The 27,377-nt window shown below is 33.3% G+C and overlaps 4 protein-coding genes across 6 annotated transcripts; 3 read left to right on the top strand and 1 right to left on the bottom strand.

Annotated features, from left to right (window-relative positions):
* Positions 1–2,217: 2,217 nt before the first annotated feature.
* Positions 2,218–3,775, top strand: LOC135848436 (uncharacterized). Its single transcript, XM_065368337.1, has 3 exons — positions 2,218–2,810; positions 2,895–3,209; positions 3,477–3,775. Exons 1-3 carry the CDS (start codon positions 2,411–2,413, stop codon positions 3,773–3,775), a joined length of 1,014 nt encoding a protein of 337 aa, XP_065224409.1. The 5' UTR covers positions 2,218–2,410.
* A 5,549-nt stretch (positions 3,776–9,324) lies between these two features.
* LOC135847395 (uncharacterized) lies at positions 9,325–10,779 on the top strand. Its single transcript, XM_065366899.1, has 3 exons — positions 9,325–9,699; positions 9,797–10,093; positions 10,318–10,779. The coding sequence occupies exons 1-3, from the start codon at positions 9,339–9,341 to the stop codon at positions 10,587–10,589; spliced, it is 930 nt and encodes a 309-aa protein (XP_065222971.1). The 5' UTR covers positions 9,325–9,338; the 3' UTR covers positions 10,590–10,779.
* Positions 10,780–11,042: 263 nt separating this feature from the next.
* Positions 11,043–12,344, bottom strand: LOC135847396 (uncharacterized). 3 transcript variants are annotated; one of them, XM_065366902.1, is made up of 7 exons: positions 12,186–12,344; positions 12,060–12,115; positions 11,895–11,941; positions 11,757–11,814; positions 11,533–11,665; positions 11,344–11,453; positions 11,043–11,263 (listed from the first exon to the last, which is right to left on the bottom strand). In XM_065366902.1, exons 1-6 carry the CDS (start codon positions 12,282–12,284, stop codon positions 11,391–11,393), a joined length of 456 nt encoding a protein of 151 aa, XP_065222974.1. In that variant the 5' UTR covers positions 12,285–12,344; the 3' UTR covers positions 11,043–11,263; positions 11,344–11,390. The 3 variants fall into 3 exon arrangements, with proteins under 3 accessions (XP_065222974.1, XP_065222975.1, XP_065222972.1); XM_065366903.1 differs by having other exon boundaries at positions 11,367–11,453; XM_065366900.1 differs by having other exon boundaries at positions 11,043–11,453.
* Positions 12,345–19,840: 7,496 nt separating this feature from the next.
* On the top strand, positions 19,841–21,297 carry LOC135847641 (uncharacterized). Its single transcript, XM_065367275.1, has 3 exons — positions 19,841–20,360; positions 20,444–20,764; positions 20,899–21,297. Exons 1-3 carry the CDS (start codon positions 19,874–19,876, stop codon positions 21,195–21,197), a joined length of 1,107 nt encoding a protein of 368 aa, XP_065223347.1. The 5' UTR covers positions 19,841–19,873; the 3' UTR covers positions 21,198–21,297.
* Positions 21,298–27,377: the final 6,080 nt, after the last annotated feature.

Raw genomic sequence — 27,377 nt, 5'->3', positions numbered from 1 at the left:
TTTGCTGTCAGTTTTGCCATTCAAGAGTAGTTGATGGGCTACTTGGTTAGCTGTAACCTGAGTGAAATTACTCTGTTGGGTTTTGCCTCCATCAAGTCTCTTCAACAGTTGCCAGGGCGCGCGGCGGTGATGCTTGAAAATCGTAATCGATCGTAATTGGCCTTATTGGTCATTATTTTTTTTTTTGGTCAGCAACTTTTTTTCAACTTTTCAAGCATAGCAGTTCCTCATAACGCAGTTTACACCGTTTCATCAAAATTTTCATTAAGACCAATCACGCTGATAAGGCCGATTACAAATTTCAAGCATCACCGCCCAGGCTCTTGGGCTATCTTTGCAGAAATCCAAGATTTTCTACTAATTCCTGCCATTTTTTCTGTCTAGATTCTGCTATATCACTTGCTAATTGATTTCCTAGTTCAATGGTTTCCTCACTGAAAGGATTTTCATTAAATTTTACAACATACCTACTCCTTGTATTGTGTCATGAGGTGAAGCTCCATTCCAGAGATATACTCCTTTCTTGCTCCCCTTGGAATATGATCTTTTGAGGCTTTCTAAACGATTTCATTGAAGAGTTCATAATTTTCTGGTATTAGCAGTAGGTTTTCTATCTTTTCTTCAATTGCCTGTTTAAAAGATTCCCAAATTGATTAAAATTTTTCAATTTGTACACAAATGTGCACTAGGAAATTTGTTTTGAAATTTCGTTATACGAAGGCAATGGGAATTCTAAAAAATAATTTAAATGTTTGTAATTTAAAGGCAGTGCAGATTCTGAAAATTGATCAAAAATTTTATAATTTGGTGGCAATGGGAATTCTGAAAATTGACTGAAGGTTTGTACATATTTGTAGGTAAATTGTAGACAATGTGAACTCGAAAATTGATGTGAAATATTCTAATTTGAATAAATACAATGGGAGCTCAGAAAAACGAATGAAAATTTCATCATTTGGAGGCTATGGCGTGAGGAATTTTGAAGATTGATTTGAGATTTCATAATTTAGAGGCAATGTAAACACAGAATTATTCTGAAATTTGGTAATTCGAAAGAAATGTGAGCTCTGAAAAAAAAAACAATGCAACTTGAAGGCAATGAGTGTTCTGCAAATTGATTAAAAATTTCATAATTTGGAGGGAACTTCCAAAGGTCAAATTACACAATACCCATTTTAAATCATTTTACAGAATTTGCATTAAGGTAACACTTGAGTATAAAATCAATTACTCCTCTCCGATCAAAACCAATAGGTATGTTTTACATCACATGTACATACCTACTAGGCTATCATTCATAAATGTGTTTACATATTACATTTATTATCACGTGACTATGATTGAGTCACTTATGTACTTACGCACTAAGTAATAGTGTTGATGCTGTCTAAAGCTAAAGTTCGCACACATTACAGGTTCAACTCTGGCCGAAGAGATAAAAGAAGATAGTACTGCCGAAGATCTCACAACCATAGGCAACAACTTCAGTCTTCGAAAGATTGGAAATTTGGCTCTATACTTTAGTGGTCTTTCTTCAAACACCAATGCTAGGACAATGGGTGCTTATGATCAATGGGGTTATCGAAAAGATCCCGTCGATTTTCTAGTGCAACAGTTGATAATAGACGCACTATTGTTTATTTTTTGCCATTGTTTATGGTATTTCCATATCGTATATGTTATTATTGTATTCATAGGAGAATATGTATTACGATAAATTTATTATGTAAAAATATACCTAGGCCAAATGGAACAATTGAAGAAAAAAAATCGGCACATGCGCATAAGAATGGATTAAAATTGAAAACAAACACATACCTTTTGGGAAAATCAAAGATAGGGAATTATGTTATCATTAATTCCAATAACATCGGGGTATGTGCGCCCAAAAAAGCGAAAGCTTGAAATGAGAGTCGTCCCAATCCAAACAATTTTTTCAATCCAGTTTTTAAATTTTTTCCCCTAAATTTTTGAGTCAAAAAAACTAATAATTTTCTGCATATTTCTCTTCACTGAAAGCAGGTGGGAGGGAGCTTACAACATTCAACACTCTAACAGTCAACGAAGTGTCACTTAAGTTCATTAAAACTGATACCATAACAATTGAATCCGACCAAAACACTCGGAGGGGGGGGGGTCATCTATTGTAATGCGCATCGAATACCTCAAACCGCAAAATGCGCGTTTTTCACAAACTTCTCACTAATGATCGACAAGTCCAAATCACCTGAACCTCGTAAATCATTTGTACATGGTACGCGAACGTTACCAGCAGAAACACATCATTCACGAAGAAAAACATCGTCACAAATTTTCTAAGTAAAACTATAGATAGGTATCTATGTGGCGTGAAAAAAATCAATTTTATCAGAGCTACACTCATTAGTAGCTTTCAAAAATCACATCTAACATGTTGTTGATCGCCTTATTGTTGTTTTGTAAAGTAATTGATGATATGTATCTGAAGAATCTCCGTGAAAATCCCGAACTACACGAGAAAATCATGGACGATATGTTACACGTAGAAGAGGCATTAAAACAAGGTAAAATTTTTGAGGCGAATACAGCAACTTTACCAGATGAAGAGACGTCTGGCAGGCTTCCACCTTTAGTTCCACTCGAATTTCCGCCAGATTTTTACCAGAAACAGGGCAAAAGGATAATAGAAGCTGTTGAAGCGAAAATGGGTAAGTTTTTTGGAACCTCGAATGTGAACAAGTTGAAAAATTTCGATAGCGCTGAAGGAATGCTGGAATATGTTAAGAATATGGATTTCAACAATAGTGTGGTCAATTTTATCGTGCATAAGTGTAAGTACCTAAATCAGTATTAAGTATACGTGTCAGCGAACTTTTTAATAAACGAATTAATGTAAATAGGATCATGTTTGATAGGTATCGAGTACATGAAACCAGCGGATAACCTCCTCATAAAAGGGATCACCGATAAGAAAGAATGTAAAAAAACGTGTAAACAATCTTTGAGCACATCTATCGCCTTCGCGCATCGAATATTTCAGAGTATGATCTCTCAAGCCACCGATGAGGATATACGATTTAGGATATACCAAGATCCTAAGAAATGTTACGAGTACTCGTTTGATAAAGAACAAAACAAGCATTCGTGTAAATGTGTCGATAAAGGACATCAGGTCAAAGTGAGCCCCAGATTATTGGAAATCATAAATAACAAGCTCTTCAATCCGCAAGGTAAGCTACCGTGAATGGAAGATTTAGAATTTGAGGAACTACCATAATTTTAGATTCTGCAAATTGTACAAAAATGAAAATGGATGTGGTCAAAAGACATAAAATCTAAGATCGTATTTTCTGCGTCAATTTACCACATCCATCCTAAGCCATTGAACTACAGGATTGAAAAATTTCTCATTTAGATATTATTCAAACTAGGTACATATTAAGTAGGTAATTCACTGTATTGTTTATTCAATGAGCTCGTAATACGTATTTCAACAGGTACTGATTTTGCTACACAACTAGAAAACGAGGAACCCACTGAAAATCTCGAAAGTATTGGAAGTTTTCTTAGTCTGCGAAAAATGGGAAATGTGCTTTCATATTTTAGCGGATTATCCTCCAGTTCGAAGTCTAGATGGTATGGCGGAGGCTACAACGGCGGTTACGGCGGTTATGGGGGGCAAGATTCCACCGACTTCTGGACCAAACAACTAATCATAAACATTCTCATATTTTTTTTTTGTCATTGTTTGTGGTATTTCCATCTTGCGTATCTAATTCTTATTATTCTATTTTAATATATGTTTCAAAATAAAATCAAAATACCTACCAACATTATGTACATGATGTTAATTCGATTTCTGAATAGTTTTATAAAATAAGTATGTAGATGGACTTGGATAGGTGATGATTCGAGCCAATAAATCCAGAAAGTTTTGTTCGAAAAAGAGCATCATTAAGTTACTAAGACATCGATTTCTCTCATATTTTCGCCGGAGAATGGGGAAACATTAGGTACCTAGTTAACCAAAAAATTTCAAATGATCAGTTGAAAAATCAAAGGTCCCTTAGAGGTTCGAATTTCAAAAAATAATGAAATAATTTTATCATCAAATTGAGAAAACCAATCAGGGTCTCACACAAACAGGACAAAAGTAGGACAATTCAGCAGAATTACTGCAAATGTTTCAATTTGTAAGAGGGGAGGGAAAGGGTTGGTCAAAATGTTTTCAGACGAAAAAATTTTGCTTGAAAATTTAAAAAAATATGTATATTTTGAAAAAGATCAAGAAAAGATGGAAAAAAATCAAGATTCTAGAAGACTAATTGTAAGAAAAGGAATAAGAAATTTCAAAAGATGAAAAATGCAAAAAAACCAGTAGGTACTTTTTTACAGTTCTGAGAAAAAAACAGGCCAATTAGCGAAAATTCATTAATTAATGTATCGATAATTGTGAAAGAGGGAGGACGGTTCAGTCAAAACGTAGATATTCAAATCGACATTTTTCTGTTTTTCCAATTTTGGCAAAAAAAAACAGTGTTTTTTACAGGCAAACAGCACGATTTTAAGATTAAGTATTTCAACAAAGCAATATTTGTTGAATTTTTTGCCAAAGGAACATGATTTTATACCCCCCTCCCCCCAAAGAGTGCTGTTCTTTACTAAAAAAAAAATGTTTCCATTTTGGAAAAAAATCAAAAAATTTCAAATTTTGTAAGAAAAATTTTAAAAAAAAACATGGCTTTATTCTTTCCAGGCACAATTTTGGAAAAAACAGAAATTTGGAATTTTTGCAAAAGCAGAATTTCTACAAAACTAACAGAATTTTTGGCGTTTTCGGTAAAAAAAAAAAACAAAAAAAAACAGTTTTTTTCACCTTTTTTTTGCAATTTTTGCAAAAAACAGCAATTTGGCAGTTTTGCACAAGCAGAATTTCTACAAAATTAACAAAATGTTTGCCATTTTAAGTAAAAAGAAAAACACTATTTTTTCACATTTTTTGCAAAAAAACAGAATTTTGTAGATTGTTGAGTAAAAGCAGTTTTTTGAAAAAACCCGACACAATTTTTTGCCTTTTTGCACAAAAGCAGAATATTTTGCATTTTTGGAAAAATAGCATAGGTAGGTAAATTTTTTCGATTTTTGCAAGAAAAATTGTAAAAAACATAACTTTTTGCTTTTCAAGCAAAACAGTTGAATTTGTTTATGGAAAAAACAGGGTTTTTCGCATTTTTGGCAGAGGTACAATTTTAGGCAATTTTTTCAAAATGGATAAGTTTTTTTATCATTTTTGGCAAGAGAGCTAGATTTTTTGCAATTATTATAAAAAGAAGGGTTTTTTGCTTTTTTGGCAATCAGTAGTTAATAAAAAAGAAAAAAACAGAAACACAGTTTTCAACTTTTTTAATTCAGAAAATTCTAAAAAATGTTAAGACGGAGATTTCTGATTTTATGCCGAAATTTTAACCCAGTTTGATGCTAAGCATTAGAATTTTTTGATAATCTACAAAAATGTGAATCAATTTTGAGATTTAAGTTTCTCAAAATTGCTCAAAAAATATTTTTGTCAAAATATTTTAATTTCTTGAAAAAATTTAAACTCATTTTGATTGGTTGCTTGAAATTTTTTCAAAATTCCAAATATCATGACCCAATTTTGGGTTCTTAAAACTTTTCAAATTTGGATTTTTGGAAAAATTTCAGCATATTTTAATAGACTGCGAGTTCTTTTTTTAGACGGAAGGGGCGGGAAGGAGACATTGAAATCTGTGGGGTAAACCTTACCAGTAGGGGTATTAATGTGCTCTCTGTATACAGGCCACCTGCTGGAAATCTGGATGTTTTCTTTAATAAAATAGAACAAGCAATATTTCACTCTCAAAATTTGGGGAAAAAATTGGTTATTGGAGGGGATCTGAACATAAATACATTAATCAAGTCCAGTATGTCTCAAAAACTTCTTGATCTGATGATATCATGCAGCCTACTCCTCTGCTGCAAGGAGCCAACTAGGCTGAATAATTGCCTAGATAACTTTATATGTGATAAGAATATGTCATTCAAAGTGAATGTTTGTAGGACGCATATCTCTGACCATGATGGAATACTTTTAGCTATATCATTAGAGTCTAGATCACCTAAAACAGAACCATTTAGCTTAAGAACTCGTAATTTTAGTAATTATAATAAGCAGTTATTTGTGAACTCTCTGGACACAGTAGACTGGGATAGCATGCTCCAGGGTAATGATTTTCAGTTGAAGTTCAGCATTTTTCAAAATACATATGTAAAATATTTCAACCAATCCTTCCCTATAGTTACTAAAAATTACCCATCAAAAAAAATGAACACAAAATTTTCACCCCACTTTAAAGAGAAACTAAAGAAATTAAAACATGAGCTACAAGATATCAGAGAATTCAGCCAAATAATCAAATCACCATATTTGAGAGAGAAATAAAAGTTAAAAAAACTGAATACAAACTATTAGTGGCTTCAGCTAAGAAACATGCAATTGATGAGAAAATCTCAGCCTCATGTAATTATAACAAAACAGCATGGGAAATTATAAACCATAGACCAAATAATCAACAGTCTATTAAAATTATCTCTAATAGTAATATACCAACAAAAGACCCCATTGAAATTGCTCAACTTTTTAACTCATTTTTCACAAAGCTGCCAGATCAGCCCCAAATATCACATGGCCTTGACCCTCTCTCACTAGTAAATCACACACTCCCCTCCTTTTTTTGTGAACCCACCAACATGTATGAAGTACTCAGCATAATAAATTCCCTCAAAAATTCCACATCAAAAGATCATCTTGGCATTGATGTTAACACACTGAAACTCTCAGCCCCTTTTGTTGCTTACCCCCTTGCCACACTTTTCAATGAATCCATTGAAAAGGGTGTTTATCCACATGAAATGAAAACCAGTGTAGTAACACCTGTCTTTAAAAATGGAGAGAGAGATAAACTGAATAATTACAGACCAATATCAATTACCCCAGTTTTCTCTAAAGTATTTGAAAAAATATTCCACAAAAGATTATCAGATTTCTTTGAAAAACATAAATTACTCCACCCATCCCAGTTTGGCTTTAGGAAAAATATGAATACCACTTATGCAATCTATAAATTTGTTCATGAGGTACTGAATGGTCTCCAACAAAAGAAAAATCTATTAGCAGTTCTTTGTGACTTGTCTAAGGCTTTTGACAGGGTTGACCACAACATTCTGCTAGAAAAATTGGAGAGATATGGTGTTAGAGGTATACTATCAGATTAGGTCAAAAGCTACTTATCTGATAGAGCCCAAATTGTAAAAATCAACAATAGCACATTTTCTGATGTGGAACCTATTAAGCAAGGGGTACTTCAAGGATCCATCTTAGGTCCACTGTTCTTTATTATTTATATCAATGATTTATCACCTTATTTTGGATACGGTCTCACAGAATTTGCGGATGATACAACAGCTCTTCTAGAAATAGATGAAGGTATTGATAGTAGTCACATTCAGGGCATCATGAATAGGTTGATAGCTTGGTTCTCGGCAAACAAAATGATACTAAATTTAAATAAAACACATTTCTTGGGATTTGGTAAGGTACCTTCTTCTATAACAGAAAGTTACAGGATAATATAGATTCAACTAAATTTTTAGGAGTTCTAATAGACTCTGACTTGAAATGGAATAACCAAGTGGACCATTTAATCAAAAAACTTTCCACTTATACCTACTTACTACGACAGCTCCGTGAAATAACACACTCTCACACTTTAAAACTTGCATATTTTGGCCTATTTCATTCTAATCTAAGCTATGGAATAGCACTTTGGGGTGGTAATCCCAGTCTACTCCAACGTGTACTATTAATACAAAAAAGAGCTGTAAGAATAATGTTTCGAAAACATCCAAGAGAATCCTGTAAACCAGTCTTTATTGAAAACATGATACTGCCAGCTCCCTGTGAGTACATACTTCAACTGTGTATTATGATAAAGAATGGAATAATAAATCTCAAGGTCCCTTCTCACACATATGAAACAAGATTCAAACATTTGGCAATAGGTGAAAATTTAAGAACAAAAATTATGCAACGTAACGTTGATTTTATGGCCTCAAAAATTTATAATAAAATACCACAAGAACTAAAAAATATACAATCCAAAAACCTTTTTAAGAAGAAGTTGAAAAATTGGCTACAGAGATATGCGTTCTATGATGTTGAAGAAATGCTACAGCTAAACTCATAAGCTTACTTTGTTTCCCTTGTTTTTTTTCTTTCTTTTTTTATTTACTTGTTTTTTTTTTTTTTCATTAAGTATTCTACTTCATTTATATTCATATTTTTAATTTTTATTTTTTAAATTTCAATTTTCAATAATTTTTATCGTTTTAAACCCTTCTATAAATGTATGTAACATTTAAAAAATGGCCTGTATGCTAACTGTTATTCATACCTACCTGTATCTATTAGTACCTTTTTGTATGACATTGTAAATGCAGCGAAAGCTGTGACCTGCAATAAATATATTTGATTTGATTTGATTTGAAAATTCCACTGCGTTAGCCTCCCCTACACCCTCACCCTGCCCCCTCAGACTACGAAAATACAAAATACACTTTTTTTGACACTTTAGATCCACATTTACAGCAAACCAACAGAATTTGTCCAATCAGAAAAATGTCAGCAAAATTTGATTAATAGAGCACTTTTTCTAAGTGGACTGTGGACCAATTACGAGTAGAATAATACTTATAGGTAATCCATTCATAGCTTGAACCAGACTTATGAATTTCTTATTCGTTATTCAAACCAACAAACCGGACGACTTTATTCACATAGGTAGACATTTTCACAACTGCTGACTCCGCTAACAGGACTAGAAAGTGAAGAATCTACCGAATTTCGAAAAATGGGAAACGTGCTAATTCATATTCGTATTTTAGCGGATTTTCTTCCAGTTCAAATTCTGTACCATATTCTCGTTATTCTATTCTAATGTATTTTCGAGTAAATTCACAATACATATAAGTAGGTATGTACCTACGTAATAAAACTTGTAAAAAAAAAAAGGAGAAAGAGAGAGAAAAAATGCAAACAAGCTTTTTAAACAGTTTCAGTAACGCACAGACAGGTGAAGACGCGAACCAATAAATCAAAAAAGGCTTACTTAGTTCGAGGGAAAATTTTTCAAATAATTTTAACAAACTATGATGAATGTTTTTTACGCAACGAGACCGAAGTTTAAACATTTGTCAATAAATCACTCAACCTTTCATAAAACTCGTTACAATTAACAACTTCGGTACACTTCTAAATAGAGTGAAACACGTACGCTACAAACATGATCTTAACATTCTTATTGATTTTTCTAAAGACATTAGACAATATAGATTTAAGAAATACTGCCAAAGATGACGAACAAAATCTTCGAGCTAATGTTCATTTTAAAAATACATCGTCGAACGACGACGTAAGCTTACAAAATGGCGAATTACCACCTTTAGTACCGTTGGAATTTCCGGAAGGGATTTACGAAAACGGAGCTGTCGATGTTTTGGGAGCTGTGAAGAAAAAACTCGAGAACTTTTTCGGCGAAACGATGACGGAAGAGGTGATGAAGATTGAATCCAGTGATGGTGTTTTTGATTATTTATCCAAAGCTGATTTTCATAGTTATTGGATCAACGGTATACTAAATAATGGTAGGTAAAGCAGTTGGTGAGTATAAATTCCAATTACGATTTTTTTATCATTGAAATATATATAAATTGAACCAATTTTCACAATTAATATATGTAGTGGGCAGTATTTTAAAATCAAAGCAATCACCTTTGATTGGGATCAAGAGCAAGAAACAGTGTAGAAAAATATGTCATAAAAATCAATCGGGCACAATGAACTATTTGCAAACATCCATACAGAATGTTATTTCTTCGTTGACCAAAGAAGATTATCGTTTCGAGTTCTCTCAAGATCCGAAAAAAAGTTTCAGTTATGACTCAAAAACGGATGAATGTAAATGCCTCGATGGAGGCTACATGGTGAAAGTTAGCCCCAGATTGAAAGAACTCATGGAGAAAAAATTTCTCAAAAGTGGTAAGTATCGCAACACAATTTTAACGAAATTTTTTTTCGAGCATTTCGGCAGAATTTTTTGAGCTTTCGTCTTGATGACGCCAGCTTAAAAAAAAATAATACTGATTTTTAGATAAATTTGCTCAAAAATTTGTCAATTCGACTGTAGACTAAAGAGGCAAAGACATACTGCTACCTACGTAAAGTGAAATCACATAAATTCTAATTAAGATCTTTTTTGCCAGGTAAATCGTTACCTGAAATAATTCTCGAAGACGAACCTACGAAAACTGTCACAAATTACAATGATTTCTTAAGTTGGAGAAACATGGCGAACATGGGAATGCACCTGACAGGTTGGAAATCGAGGGCTAAACGAGATGTAGATGACGATATAGGAGAATTTATCGCTTATCACGGGCTCATCCTTGTACTTTTGTTCATATTTTGCCATTGCTTGTTCTACATTTACCTTATTTACGTTGCCTTTGCACTTTTAAACAATTTCATTTTTTAATAAAATATCAGTCGAAATTATGATTAAAATAATAGGTAGGTACGTTTTTAAAATGAGACAATATCCCATAAACATGCGGAACATTTCTATCTCTATTAACATGGCACTGCAGCTATCGGCAACGAACAGAGCAAAACTTGGTGAAATGAAAACTAGAAAAAAAAATATTAAAAAATTAAAAATAAAAAATTCACTCGATTATTATTATTATTTCTTTTAATTTAAATATTACTAATAATCGTAAAAAAAATCAAGAATAAGGTATACCATGTGGATTATTTAAAAAATTTTAAACAAATTATTTGAAAAGTCAACTTTTAATTAGTAATCTTTTACTTGAAATATTTAAGGTTGTGTGCTGAAAAGTCGTACTGGTAATATTGCGAATAATAATGTAAAAATCAAGACCAAACTTTCTACGAGTAAGTAATTTTCTCAATTTTTTTAATTAAAAAAAAAAAAATCACATTTAAATTGAAATGACTACTAAAGAGACACATAACTTCACCGTATGAGTGTTTCGGAATGCTCAACACTGAAGATTTCACTTTACAGATCACGATGACGAACGCAGTATCCAAACTGAAGTTCGAAACTGACCATTAATCTCAGCCAATAGAGAACCATGAGTGTAAATTCGATAACTATGATTCACATCTAAATGATAATACACCCTAAGAATATCCCATCTTAAATAAAATCACTAGACATAAAGTCTATCGTGTGTAGAAATTGTCCAGCATGAAAGATTTACCATCACAGCACATGATAACGTACGTAATATTCAACTGCATGATCGAATCATTTTCGAAGTTTACTGGTTATCTCAGCAAATAAAGAATCATGAGTCCAAACGGTATCCTCCTAAGTAAGATACAACGTTGAAGATAATTAATCCTAGTACCGCAATAATGGAATATAAAAATAATAATATGAAACCTACATCTTTCACATCTTCTTCGTCATTAAACTGATTCAGTAATAAGCCGATATTAATATCTTTGCAATTCTCGAAAGCTGGTAGCTTGAGTAACTTGGATTTCATGTGACTTTTAACAACGTCGTTGAAATTCGTTCTAAAAATTCAATCGTCGGATGTTATTTAGACGTCCGAACATGATATGAAATTAGAATTATTTAGCGACCAATGTACTAGGTACTCCTTACTTGCCAGTGGAGATTCCAGTTTCGTCTTCATTGTCTAGAGTATTTGATTCGAAACTTTCTAAAGTACGAAAACGATGATAGCTTAGAATGATATAGGTAATGGTGATTGGTTGAGAATGAGAAAAAAATCGAGCTTACCGTTTAGCGGATGGTTCGTTATTCTTTCCGGTATACTGGTTTTCTGCCTACAATGCAAGATACATTACATATATCAAGTTTAGTATAGTATGAATAAAAATATTCGTATTGTATGTAGGTAGATAACTTTGGTGAGCTGTTTTCCAAATTTTTCATTTCTCTTACCGGACAGTTTCAGTAGACCAAACTCCTGTGCGTTTATGTGGCCGGAATCCTTCGTCCTGTGAAAAACAACTGGTGTTAGACGAAAAAAATGAATTATTTTAAGAAATATTGAACGAAGATACTCACTTTGGAAGCGAATGATGGCATTTTTCGAAAGAAACCGAATAAAAGACGACGAAGTTGATGAATAAATCTGAGAAAATGCTGTGAAAATAGCAAAAACATTAGGTTTTCATGGAAACGCGTAAATTTATTTTCAAGCGAAACATTATCAGCTCTTATCAGCTGGAATATCCATGGAACTTGACGAAAAAACTGGATAAAATAGTGCATTTTCCAGTCTACATGACGTCAGCTAGGTAATTTACTTTTTTATTTTAATTTATTAATTATTCAATTAAGTATTATTTTATATTTTGTTTTTATTTTTACTTTTTAATGTAGAATAGAAATTATTAGAATTTAGAATGTAGATTGTAGAGTAATACTATTTTGGAAATTTATTGAAAAAAATAATGATCTACCAAAAAATGAGTTTTGCTCTTTTCAGTTTTGTTTTGTTCATTTCAATATTTTTCAATGTCAATAAGTATTGTCAATAATGTCAATTAATCAATTTTGTTTATTATTTCAATTTTCAGTTTCAGACTCACAGGGGAACCTCTTGAGGTGTCCACCTCCGATTTGAAGTTTGAACGGGACCGCAATTTTTGGAAAGAGCATGTTCTAAAACCTCCGAATCCAAATTTTTAGCAGCCCAAGTTCATTTTACGATTTTTGGTGAATTTTTGAAAATCCAAAATTGACTATTTTGGTGATTTATGTTTTTTTTAAAGAAGTACGTACTTGATCAGTAAAAATGTTAAAAATAAGTCCTAGAACTGATATTAACCCCCCAAATTCAGATTTCACCATTTCCAGCCATTCTGGAGCCTCCAGCGCTATTTTTCAATTTCTCCAGAATTTTGAATTTGCTCCAGAAGACGTGAATATATAGTTTGGCAGCTAAAATTCAAGTTGTGTATTATGCTCGAACTGTTTACCTACTGAATTTATTCACATTTGAGCCGATTCTGGGGACCTCAAGCGTGGTTTTTTGACCAGCTTTTTTTCAAAATATAAATATCCAAAAAATCAAAATTTTACCCTTTGCAAGGAAATTTTTGAAATTTGCGCAAATCGCTGTATTTTGAACACAACAAACCCCCTCAGGCCGAGTTCCGCCATTTTCGTCCATTCTGGAGCCTCCAGTGCGATTTTTCAATTTCTCCAGAATTATCAATTTGCTCCAGAAGGCGTGAATATGAAGTTGGACAGCTAAAATTCAAGTTGTGTATTATGCTCGAACTGTTTACCTACTGAATTTATTCACATTTGAGCCGATTCTGGGGACCTCAAGCGTGGTTTTTTGACCAGCTTTTTTTCAAAAAAACCCTGGGTACATTAGTGTATATAAACTGGGACCATCGGCCAAAGTGGAACCTATGTATCACTAAAGTGGAACCGGATCCTACTTCATGTGCAAATTTTATGCATGAACTGGAACCTTCCTTACACAAAAATTATCTGATTGAAGTGGGATCCTACGATTCACTTTCTTGGGTTGATCATAGCCCGAGAACACTTCATTATTCATTAATTGTGTAATCGCGCGATAATTAATTAACTAGAAATAAATTCATCAACATAATATCATTTGTTTCTTACTTCATCATAGATGATAGATGTTGGGTGTCTTATAAATATTTTTTCAGTTGAGTATACAGTTCAGATATGGTTCAGAATTCAGATCATCTTCTGTTTACATATTTACATTCGATGCCATTGACTATATAGATATACTACGTATATGGACTGCTGATTCTTATCAATTTAACGTTGGTTATATGGAGAAATCGTGTAAGCCAGATTTTCAAAGTCCACTCAATGAAACGCGGTGTTCGTTGCCTGAAAACGTTGCTCATTGGCTCTCACAGTACGGAACCTTGGATGCGCGCGTCACCTCGCGTCATCCTCGCATACAATTGCATGCTTCAACTAGAACCGTCGATTTTGTTGCGTGGACTTTTATGTTTACATTTTACACTTTGATAAGGGTTAGCAGTCCATATACGTAGTATATCTATATAGTCAAAGTTCGATGCAGGGCGAGCTTGATCACGGTGGCACTACAATGCCTCCTTCACCAATCACCAGTACCAAGTTTACTCAAATTCAGACATGTTTTCTCTACAGAAATTCTCAAAGTGAACTAAATTGATGAAAATTGAAAATTTGGATAATGGATAATCACAATCAGGATTTTTAATTTGCAATTTTGGTAGGAGGGCAACCACTGTCAGTATAGATAAAGAAAAAAGCTCAAAAATTTGGATATCATATGATAACCTACCACTCAAATTCACCAAGGAACTTTCATTACCCACAAAGGAAATTTTTTATCACCTGAATTTTCAATATTTGGGGTAATCATGATTATTCATCAGAAATTTTAGTAGGGATAAATTTTCATTGCTCTGATCAATGCAAAAAATTTTCTCAAATTCACATTCCATTAAACATACCAAGTTTACTCAAATTCAGACATGTTTTCTCTACAGAAATTCTCAAAGTGAACTAAATTGATGAAAATTGAAAATTTGGATAATGGATAATCACAATCAGGATTTTTAATTTGCAATTTTGGTAGGAGGGCAACCACTGTCAGTATAGATAAAGAAAAAAGCTCAAAAATTTGGATATCATATGATAACCTACCACTCAAATTCACCAAGGACTTTCATTACCCACAAAGGAAATTTTTTATCACCTGAATTTTCAATATTTGGGGTAATCATGATTATTCATCAGAAATTTTAGTAGGGATAAATTTTCATTGCTCTGATCTATGCAAAAATTTTTCTCAAATTCACATTCCATTAAACATACCAAGTTTACTCAAATTCAGACATGTTTACCCAACAGAAATTCTCAAAGTGAACTATTAAATCAACGAAAATTTGGATAATCAGAATTTTTAATTTGCAATTTTGGTAGGAGGGCAACCACTGTGAGTATAGATGAAGAAAAAAGCTCAAAAATTTGGATATCATATGATAACCTACCACTCAAATTCACCATGGACTTTCATTACCCACAAAGGAAATTTTTTATCACCTGAATTTCCAATATTTGGTGTTATCATGATCATTCATCAGAAATTTTAGTAGGGATCATCGGATCAATTTTCAATTTTCATTGCTCTGATCCATGCAAAAAATTTTCTCAAATTCACATTCCATTAGTCCTACCAAGTTTACTCAAATTCAGACATGTTTACCCAACAGAAATTCTCAAAGTGAACTAAATCAACGAAAATTTGGATAATCAGAATTTTTAATTTGCAATTTTGGTAGGAGGGCAACCACTGTCAGTATAGATGAAGAAAAAAGCTCAAAAATTTGGATATCATATGATAACCTACCACTCAAATTCACCATGGACTTTCATTACCCACAAAGGAAATTTTTTATCACCTGAATTTTCAATATTTGGGGTAATCATGATTATTCATCAGAAATTTTAGTAGGGATAAATTTTCATTGCTCTGATCTATGCAAAAAAATTTCTCAAATTCACATTCCATTAATCCTATCAAGTTTACTCAAATTCAGACATGTTTTCTCTACAGAAATTCTCAAAGTGAACTAAATCAACGAAAATTTGGATATCATATGATATGATAACCTACCACTAAAATTTACCATGGACTTTCATTACCCACAAAGGAAATTTTTTATCACCTGAATTTTCAATATTTGGGGTTATCATGATTATTCATCAGAAATTTTAGTAGGGATCATCGGATCAATTTTCATTGCTCTGATCTATGCAAAAAATTTTCTCAAATTCACATTCCATTAGTCCTACCAAGTTCACTCAAATTCAGACATCTTTACCCAACAGAAATTCTCAAAGTGAACTAAATCGTTGAAAATTTGGGTAATCAGGATTTTTAATTTGCAATTTTGGTAGGAGGGCAACCACTGTGAGTATAGATGAAGAAAAAAGCTCAAAAATTTGGATATCATATGATAACCTACCACTCAAATTCACCATGGACTTTCATTACCCACAAAGGAAATTTTTTATCACCTGAATTTCCAATATTTGGTGTTATCATGATCATTCATCAGAAATTTTAGTAGGGATCATCGCCATCATCGGATCAATTTTCAATTTTCATTGCTCTGATCCATGCAAAAAATTTTCTCAAATTCACATTCCATTAGTCCTACCAAGTTTACTCAAATTCAGACATCGTTACCCAACAGAAATTCTCAAAGTGAACTAAATCAACGAAAATTTGGATATCATATGATATGATAACCTACCACTCAAATTCACCATGGACTTTCATTACCCATAAAGGAAATTTTTTATCACCTGAATTTTCAATATTTGGGGTTATCATGATTATTCATCACAAATTTTGGTAGGGATCATCGGATCAATTTTCATTGATGCTCTGATCTATGCAAAAATTTTTCTCAAATTCACATTCCATTAGTCCTACCAAGTTAACTCAAATTCAGACATGTTTACCCAACAGAAATTCTCAAAGTGAACTAAATCAACGAAAATTTGGGTAATCAGAATTTTTAATTTGCAATTTTGGTAGGAGGGCAACCACTGTCAGTATATAGATGAAGAAAAAAGCTCAAAAATTTGGATATCATATGATAACCTACCACTCAAATTCATCATGGACTTTCATACCCACAAAGGAAATTTTTTATCACCTGAATTTTCAATATTTGGGGTTATCATGACTACTTATGCTCGGTGAACTGGTGAAGTATCCAGATTTAATGACTTATATTATTATGATTATCAGAGGTTCTATCGAACTAATGCATTGATAAACTATAAACTAATAAATGGTAATGGGTTGAGTTGAAAAAAAAGGCAAATCAGAGGGCTGGATTGATTAGGCTTGTGTTAGTTGTGTTGCACCTTCAGTTGAAGATTCAATTTATGCAAGCTCAGTTCTGTTCATCAATGTGAACATTTTCTTTCTGGTAATGAAAAGGTTCCACTTCATATGAAAATTTACATAGATAAAAATGTTATAGGGTTTCAGTTTAATCACAAACTGGGGTTCCACTTCACATACAAAAGTTTCTTTCCTCACAATGTTTTCATTACAGGATCCCTCTTCATGTTGAAAAAAAAGAAAAACAAAATATAAATATCCAAAAAATCAAAATTTTACCCTTTGCGAGAAAATTTTTGAAATTTGCGCGAATCGCAGTATTTCGTCATGAACTAACCCCACGAGGGCGAATTTCGCCATTTCCAGCTATTCTGGAGGCTCCAGCGCAATTTTTAAATTTCTCCAGAATTTTCAATTTGCCCCAGCGTGAATATGAAGTTGGGCAGCTAAAAATCGAGTTGTGTGTTATACTCGACCTGCTTAACGAATTTATTCACATTTGAGCCGATTCTGGAGAGGACATCTCAATCGAGTGGGTTTTCGACCAGCTTTTTTCATAATAAAAATATCCAAAAATTAAAGGGAGGCCCAAGGAAGGCTGGAAATGGCGAAATTCGCTCTCGTGTGGTTAAGTAATTAATGACAAAATACAGCAATTCGCACAAATTTCAAAAATTTCCTCACAAACGAGGAATTTTTGGTTTTTGGATATTTTTATTTTGAAAAAAAGCTGGTCAAAAAACCACTCTTGAGGTGTTCCCTCCAGAATCGGCTCAAATGTGAATAAATTCATTAAACAGTTCAAGCATAACACACAACTCGAATTTTAGCTGCCCAACTTCATATTCACGCCTTCTGGAGCTAATTGAAAATTCTGGAGAAATTAAAAAATCGCGCTGGAGCCTCCAGAATAGCTGGAAATGGCGAAATGCTCCTCGTGGTGTTACTTCATGACAAAATACTGCGATTCGCGCAAATTTCAATAATTTTCTCACAAACGAGGATTTTTTGGTTTTGGGATATTTTTATTTTGAAAAAAAGCTGGTCAAAAAACCACTCTTGAGGTGTCCGCTCCAGAGTCGGCTCAAATGTGGATAAATTCGTTAAACAGTTCGAGTATAACACACAACTCGATTTTTAGCTGTCCAACTTCATATTCACGCCTTCTGGAGCAAATTGAAAATTTTGGAGAAATTGAAAAATCGCGCTGGAGCCTCCAAAATGGCTGGAAATGGCGAAATTTGGATTTGGATGTGAATATCAGTTTTAGGACTTATTTTGAACATTTTTACTGATCAAGTACGTACTTCTTTTTAAAAAAAATCATAAATCACCAAAATAGTCAATTTTGGATTTTCAAAAATTCGCCAAAAATCTAAAAATGAACTTCGGAAGCTGAAAATTTGGATTTTGGGGTTTTAGACCATTCTTTTTCAAAAAATCGTGGTCCCGTTCAAATCGGAGTCGGACATCTCAAGAGGTTCCCTTCTTAGTTTTTTTGTTTTTCCCATCAAATTCATAATATTTTGGAAATTCATTTTAAGTTTTTTTCAGTATGAGTCTTCCTTGCATTTCAGTTTTCCTTTTCAGTTTGAGTTTCACTTTTTTCAGTTCAAGTTTCAACTCCATTCCCTCCTCCCCATGATTTTCGTAACATTTTTTCGGAAAATTAGAACAATGTCGCTGCTTTTTCTTATACCTACCTATTCTTTTTTCTACAAAAATAGTGGTATAGTGGACCATTTTTTTCTTCATTCATTATACTCATTAGCGATCTTTTTGATTGATTACATTCCGGATACTCGATTTCCATTTTCTGTGAAATTTTTCAAGTTCTTACTTCTCAGTAGGTAGTAGGTACTTAACATTTTACATTACCTATTTACCACCGCATCCTAATCAAAATTATACAATCTAGGGAACCCTTTTTGCAAGATCCTGGACCTCACTAGTTTTTCAACGCAAAATAGCAGTCTTCAATCGACTGGGAAGTGATTTTCAATAACTAAATGAAGACAGTTGAGCTCAAATTTCTGTATAATTTGTTTCAAGTATGCGATAATTCCAATATCCCGCTTTAAAAAAATCCCAATCCAAAAATACATTTTTGTAAACTTTTTGTTAACAGTGCTTGGAAACTGCGGAACAAATTTTCTTAGGGTTTTTTGTGGGGTAAGTTGGCATTATTGAGTAAAATAAACTGTCAAATTGAACTCAACGGCTTCAATTTAGTCTAAAATCACTCTTCAGCTCCATGAATAGGTTTTTTAAAATTTCAATGAAAAAAAAAACAAATTTTCCCAACTCTGTTGAAGGAGTTGCCTATTCCCAAGGCGCAAAAAATACACAAAACGTGGCGTTTTTTCAAGTACATAAATTAAAGAAATACATACCTACATACTCCTTTATGATATTGGCTTTAGTTTAAGTCAGTTTGAGTTCGGTAATAATTTTTCTTTTTTCCGCAATTATTGATCGCTAATGGAATGCAACGTAGACCTAAAGAATTGTGACGAATAGAATTACTGATGCAAAATTTTATTACGCAGGAATATTTTACCATACTTACCTATCCACATTAGAATTCTATGGATGGTGATGGGAAAGCAATTACGTTCTCACGTCTCAAATAAATGTCGCGAAAAATGTATGCTATATATTGCGTTTCATTTGATGTTTTTAGTGTCTTCGTAAATTACAGTCTGGTTATAAAGTATTAAAGAATGCCGCCGCACCGATGATGAAACATACGCCTATGACGAAAACAACACTCGTTCGCAAAATGCAAATTTCTGAAAGTATTGATTCAGCTCATTGATTCTCTATCGTCCAAGTATTTATGATGAGGATCGAGTTTTTTTACGTGATAATTGTGCTTTGTGCAGTAATACCCTCATATGTAACGAAAGTAATTCCTCGAGAGTCTCTGAAAGACTTATGGAGTCCGTTAGAAAAAGATGACGACGTTTGGGACAAAACAGCTATTGACGTTGATGATGGCGATAACCAAGGGGATATTCCAAACACCGATACCTCTTCCCATGGGAAAGTAAAAAAGCATAAAAAAAATCTTCCTAGACCTTCAATAACCGATATCAGGTTTCCGGACAGACCGGATTTGGTTTTGCTGACGTTTCCTTCAGAGTTCATGGACGGTGAAAGAGAGAAACTACTTCATATGGTTGATACAAAGTTTGGCCATTTGATCGATGCGAATGTCTTGAAAAAGGTAGCCAATGGAGATATGGAAGCTGCGCCCAATGTTTGGAATTATTTATCGGGTTTCGACGTTAAAGGCGCCCTTACGTCTTTGCTAGCGCAACAGTGTAAGTTTCTGCAGGTATCTACTTATATTTTTTTATTTTGAATTATACCTACCTAAATGCTGGTACGTTTATCGTACGTTTAGTTTTCAAGAATTTTGCAGCTGCTGACGAACACCGTGTTGAAACCGATGTCACTCGTGAAGAATGTAAAAAAATATGCAAAGATAAAGAGATCGAGTTAATTCAGTTGATTAACGAGGCGTTAATTCGATTAACCCAAACGGAGACTAAAGAAGGAGAGGATGTACGAATTAGATTGAGACCCGGTGTGAAGAAATGTTTCAAGTATGAGGCCCATCAAGATAAACACTCCACGTGCACTTGCCTAAGTGTTACCAAGACTATCTATGTCAGTCCTCAATTGCAGGGAATTATTAATGAGAAATTTTTCAATTCCAGTGAAGGCAAGTACCTACTAATTTCGTTAGAGTATACGACTATACGTACATCAACTCGGTCAATAATACGAGTACCTATACCTAAATCATTTTTTAAACAATTTTCTTCACCATAATGATTACTTCGTATGTACTTTTAGGCGAAAAAGAAATCGAAAAGCTAATCGAATACACCATTATCCCAGAGAAGCCTGCGGACGAAAATAATAATTCTGGATGGAGTCTTAAAAAATTGGGTCACATGGCTTTGAATTCGATTGGATACGGTTCTGAAAAAACAAGAGCACGTGAACCCAAAAGATACGATAAACATTGGTTCGCTTCAAAGACAGAGTGGATTTTGTTGAATGCTGTAATTAATATTTTAATTCTGGGATTCTGTTTCCCTTTGTGGCCATTCCATGTATTGTTCTTCCTTATAGGATGGTTCTTCGTGTGAAATAATAGTTACAAACTATTTTCCAGCATAAGTGTGTACCTGAGAACTTTTCAGAATTAAAAAATATATAATTTCAGAATAAAATTGGCGAAACATTGAAGGTTATTAAATTTTTTACCAAACAGAGTATTGAATTCAATGAATTCTGGGGTTAATCCGGGTCTCCGGAGTTGGTAATATTGTACCTAGATACCTATTGATGGATCAGGAAAACAATTAGGTGGCAGAAAATGACCAAAAATTGGATTATGAAACGATCTCTCGCATCTATTATCCTGAACTGTCATCACCCCGAATGAACTCTTTTCGGACTTTTTTTTATGTTACCTATCTGACTGAATTCTCGATACTGATTTTCGAGTTTTTCAAACGATCACTCCTCTAGATGACCTTTCTGTCTTTCTCCAAAAAATTAATTTCCAAATAAGAATTCCTTGCTATTTCAGTGGGAAAATAAAATTTTTAGAAAATTTTGACATAAAACGAGTCTTATCTGTAATTTTGATCATAAAATTGGATTTTTTTGAAATTTTGGCAAAATAAATACTTTCCAAGTTTTACAGCAAATTTGACCAAAAAAACGAATTTTTGGAAATTCTGATAAAAAAAGACTCAGATAGTCAATTTTTACCAAAAATGGGTGTTTTTTGCAATTTTAACAAAAAAGTAGGATTTTTGCAACTTTGCCAAGAAAAAGATAGGTGCCTCAGACTAAAATGGCGGCCATTTTGATTGACAGGTCAGCCGAAATCGTAAATTTTGCGTTTCAATAGGACTTGCACGAAATTTTTCAAACTTTACAAAGATAGATCGAAAGATCATGCTAAAATTTATCACCTGTCAAAATTTCAAGTGCTAAAGTGCGTTTTTCGATTTTTGGTGAATTTTTGAAAATCGAATTCAGGCCAAAAATGAGGGTAAAAATCAAAATTTTACCAAATTGACCAAGACAGCTGAAATTTGGGATATACCCTATTTTCGACATGCCAAATCGATTGGAAACGGTTTCAACCCGTTTTGAGCAGTTCTGGAGCCTCCAGCAGATTTTTGAAAATCGAAATTCTCACAAAATTCCATCAAATTGGAGTTGTAAAGCTGAAATTTATTCTAAAAGCTAATTTCAATACGCTATGAAGTACTGCAGGTGAATTTCAGGTCGTTTTGGAGCCTCCAGCGGATTTTTGAAACTTTGAATTTTCACAAAATTTCATCAAATGGAGATGGAAAGCAAAACTTTACTCTACACTCCAATTTTGACACCCTCTGAAGACGACTTCAGATGGGTTCAAGTCATTTTAGGGCCTCCAGCGACTTTTTTGAAAATTACGGGAGCCTCCAGCAGATTTTTGAAACTTTAAATTTTCACAAAATTTCATCAAACTGAGGTGGAGAGTCGAAATTCAATTTCAATACGCTACGAAGTGGACTGCTGGGGGATTTCAAGTCGTTTTGGAGCCTCCAGCGACTTTTTTGAACATTACTGGAGCCTCCAGTAGATTTTTGAAACTTGAAATTTCCGCAACATTAATTGAATCGGTGAGTACGGAAAGGTGATAAGTCCATTTTTGCGTTTTTCAGGAATAACAAAAAACTGATTCATTCAAGAATCAAAAAATTTTAGTAAACATGCTTAAGTCAGGGCCGTATTTACGTATAGGCAGTATAGGCAGCTGCCTAGGGCGGCAAATTTTAGGGGGCGGCAGATTTTTGCTTTAAAAAAAAATGAATTGTATGGATTTGGGAAAAAGTACCTACGGAAATGTCAGGATTTTTTGATTTTTACCCTACAAAACATGCAAAAATGGACGTTTTTTCGTTTCTTGAACCAATTTTTTCAGAAAAATTTTCGCTCTCGCTTCGCTCGAGCAGTAATTTTGCCTTCCTTCTTCTAGAATTATCACACGTCATGAAAGGTTCTCAGATAATTACCTCTAATTTCAAGTTTTCATGCCTAAAAAATGGGTTTTCACACGGTCAAAACCAGGAAACGCGTTTTTTTAAAGTTTTTTTTTTAGCGTACAAAAACGTGCGGATTTCATTTTTCATAAAAAATACAGATTTAAAATAGATTTTTGGGCTGCCAGCATTTTATAAGAAATAATAAACAAAGATATTGAAATTGTAAGTAAGCATAATATATCAGTTAAAGTTTTCATATTTTGATTAAAATGAATTATGGGTGGGTGTAAATTTTCACACAAATCAGAAAAATTGGGATGGGAGAGGGAGGGAGGGGCGGCAAATTCTTTTCTGCCTAGGGCGGCCTAATGTTAAATCCGGCCCTGCTTAAGGTCATTGAAAGAGGACCCCAAGACACAACTTTTAGCGCAGTTTCCAAAAAAAAATATTCACTGGCGCCGGTGCTGTTGCTGCCTAAACAAATGGGACTTAGACCCTTTCTGCACCCAATCGACAAAATTTCTTTTGAAATTTCTCGGGCACGAATGGGGCTTGATTCTACATCTAAGTACATCATTTAGACTGCTATCTCGTTTAAATTGACCAAAAACCCCTTGAGTTCTAAGACTTTTTGCCGAAGTTGTTAATTTTTTCATCATTTTTCAGTTCAGAGATTAACTTAAATTTCAAAAAATGGTCTTCTCAAAAATGTTAGTTATTTTTCAAGGAATTTAAAACATTTTATAAAAAAGTCATAAATGCGGATCCGCCCTTTTTCTGCGCCCAAATACCACTTTCCCGGCAGTTTTGCGGAAATTTGACATCACCAGTCGATCCGCCGTACTTTGAAACCCCCATTTCCGCAAAAAAAAATTTTTTCAAAAATGTGACTTGTTACCTTTCCATACTCACCGATTCAATTTATCTAATGGAGTTGGCAAGCTGAAATTTACTTCGCAGACTACATGGTGGTTTCAAATGGTTTTGAAGCTTTCAGCTACTTTTAGGAAATTTTAATTTTCAAAAAAAAACGCCATACAACCTTTCAAAAAGTCGCTGGAGGCTCCAAAACGACTTGAAATCCACCAGCAGTCAACTTCGTAGCGTATTGAAATTAGTTTGCAGAATGAATTTCGACTTTCCATCTCAGTTTGATGAAATTAGGAAAATTCAAAGTTTCAAAAACCTCCTGGAGGCTTCAGTAATTTTCAAAAAAGTCGCTGAAGGCTCTAAAATGACTTGAACCCACCTGAAGTCGTCTTCAGAGGGTGTTAAAATTGGAGTGTAGAGTAAATTTCAGCTCTCCATCTCCATTTGTGACGCGACCAGCGATACCATACCATATGTCGGCAAAAATTTTTTTCGTTTTATTGTGGTTTCTGGTAGTGTTTTTCTTCCTCTTTTCAATGGTGCAAACAGATTTTCAAAATATTAAAATCTGACTTTGCAAAATTTCAAAGTTGCGTATTTTTTGAAATTCAAAAACCAATATTCTGAGAAAAACGTTTTTGAAAGTTTGGGTTATTTTTGTAACATTTTTAAAAACCAGTGAACAGTATTTTTTTTTTTTTTGATTTTCTTCATCTTTTACTTAATGGTTTTACATCATAATATTTTTTTTTTTTTTTGACATTTTTTTATGAAAAGCACTTTTGTAAAACCGGTTTTTCACCACTAAAACGACGTGTTTGAGATCGGTGGGTACACCCATTCCAAAGTATAGGCTTCATAGTATATGAATCGACAAAAAAAATTTTTTTGATATTTTCTGACTTTTTCCATGAAAACGCGATTATCTCAAAAAAAAGTTTTCCGACTTATGGTATGGTATCGCTAGTCGCGTCACATTTCATGAAATTTTGTGAAAATTTAAAGTTTCAAAAATCTGCTGGAGGCTTCAGGAATTTTCAAAAAGTCGCTGAAATTCGTTAAGAAAAAGTTTATGCTACGAAGGTGATCTTATCCAAAAAAAGTGATTTTCCATAAATTTTCTTTTTTTTCAGACAAAATTGCCCAATTTCTTAGTTTTTTGATAAAATTTGCTAAACAGTTTCGCTTTTTCAAATTTTTGGTCTTGCTTTCTATTCTGCCAAAAAATATAAAAAAATGCACAATGTCGTTAATATTGCCAAAACTTTGCCAAAACTTTGCCAAAAATTAATAAATCGTTAAAAATTGTTGCTTTCTCGCAAAAAGCTCTGGAATTTCACAAAAGTCGCTGGAGGCTCCAAAACGACTTGAAATCCACCAGCAGTCCACTTCGTAGAGTATTGAAATTGAATTTCGACTCTCCACCTCAGTTTGATGAAATTTTGTGAAAATTTAACGTTTCAAAAATCTGCTGGAGGCTCCAGTAATTTTCAAAAAAGTCGCTGGAGGCCCTAAAATGACTTGAACCCATCTGAAGTCGTCTTCGGAGGGTGTTAAAATTGGAGTGTAGAGTAAATTTCAGCTTTCCATCTCCATTTGATGAAATTTTGTGAAAATTTAAAGTTTCAAAAATCTGCTGGAGGCTTCAGGAATTTTCAAAAAGTCACTGGAGGCTCCAAAACGACTCGAAATTCACCTGCAGTACTTCGTATCGTATTGAAATTAGTTTTTAGAATAAATTTCAGCTTTACAACTTTAATTTGATGGAATTTTGAGTTTCAAAAATCTGCTGGAGGCTCCAGAACTGCTCAATACAGGTTGAAACCGTTTCCAGTCGATTTTGCATGTCGAAAATAGGGTATATCCCAAATTTCAGCTTTCTTGGTCAATTTTGGTAAAATTTTAATTCTTTCCCTCATTTTTGGCCTAAATTCGATTTTCAAAAATTCACCAAAAATCGAAAAACGCACTTTAGCACTTGAAATTTTGACAGGTGATAAATTTTAGCATGATATTTTGATCTACCTTTGTAAAATTTGAAAAATTTCGTGCAAGTCCTATGTTGAAACGCAAAATCTGCGATTTCGGCTGACCTGTCAATCAAAATGGCCGCCATTTTGTAAGTAAGGCTAACTTTTTTTTGGGCAAGTTTGCTTTAAAATGTTCCTTAGGATGTCCCTTTTAAGAAAAAAGTTGTCCCGGAGGATCGGCGGTGGGGGGGGGGGTGCAATTACTCTTATTGTCATATGCCGGACTAAAAGCCTCAATACAGAATTTCGTGAAAAACCTCCGGCATTTTTTTCGCTCGATCCGCTCTAACGCACATTATAATAACCAACAGATTCGATTCGATTTAGTAAATAATATATTTAAATATTCAATATCATCTAAATAATATACAATACGGTATGGTATCTACAAAAGCTTTAAATAACGAAGGTAAGATAATTAAAATGCTTCGTAGACATCACGTCATCGTAAATATGTACAATAAAATATATAATAATTAAAAGTTAAAAAGTGATAGATCGTCGTTTTACAATACAAACAAGTTGATATCAAAATATATCAATCACAAGTTAAAGTATATAATGAAAATCAGTTTGGTAAAATAGATACAGAATAAATAAAAATCACCTTCTAGAAAAAAAAAAAAAAAAAAAAAAAAAAAACATCTAATGGCAAAATCTCGGTACACGTTAAAAAACAATATTACATTATTTAAATCTATTACCACAGTCAATATACATAAAAATGTAAATATTTTTCCGCATCGATCTACACAAAAAGAAAAACAATACCACTCGACAGTCTGCACGGGGCTAAAATACTCGTATAAGTATATATTAAACAGAGAAAAAGAAAAATATAGAGGAAGAGGAGACATGAAAATGATACGACAGAGAGAGAGACAGACAGACAGACAGAGAGAGTGAGAGGTCAAATTAAATTAATTTTTCCAGCTTACACAATTATTATAGACGTAGTATCACTATTTAAATAAGAAAGTCTGATGAAAATATCACTAAAACGGACAACAGCGTATCAAAATAGTACATAGACTCTGAGTAGTATACACGCGAGAAGCAACCTACAGTTCAAAAAAAATCTACAACGTAGATTTTCAACGAAAAAAATATATCAGCTGGCAGAGTTTAATAAAAATCTCGTCTTTGTCGGGTAAACCGATAAAAACACTAAATAAATCGCAATCGTAGGCACCACTTGAAATCGAGCATATCAACGTCACTCTCGATGGTCCCTAAAAATACGCGATTTTACATGTTTCCACAGCAAAATGCTTTACTATACGATACGTATAGCCTCTACCATATAAAATGTAAACTACACTTCGCTCTACACAAAACAAATTTACTCTTATAAAATATACTCGATAAATAATGTACTCGT

The sequence above is a fragment of the Planococcus citri genome, chromosome 5 (genome assembly GCF_950023065.1).
Source record: "Planococcus citri chromosome 5, ihPlaCitr1.1, whole genome shotgun sequence".
NCBI lineage: Eukaryota > Metazoa > Arthropoda > Insecta > Hemiptera > Pseudococcidae > Planococcus > Planococcus citri.
The sequence above is the reverse complement of the archived record's forward strand: the minus strand, read 5'-3'. Positions and strand labels throughout refer to the sequence as shown.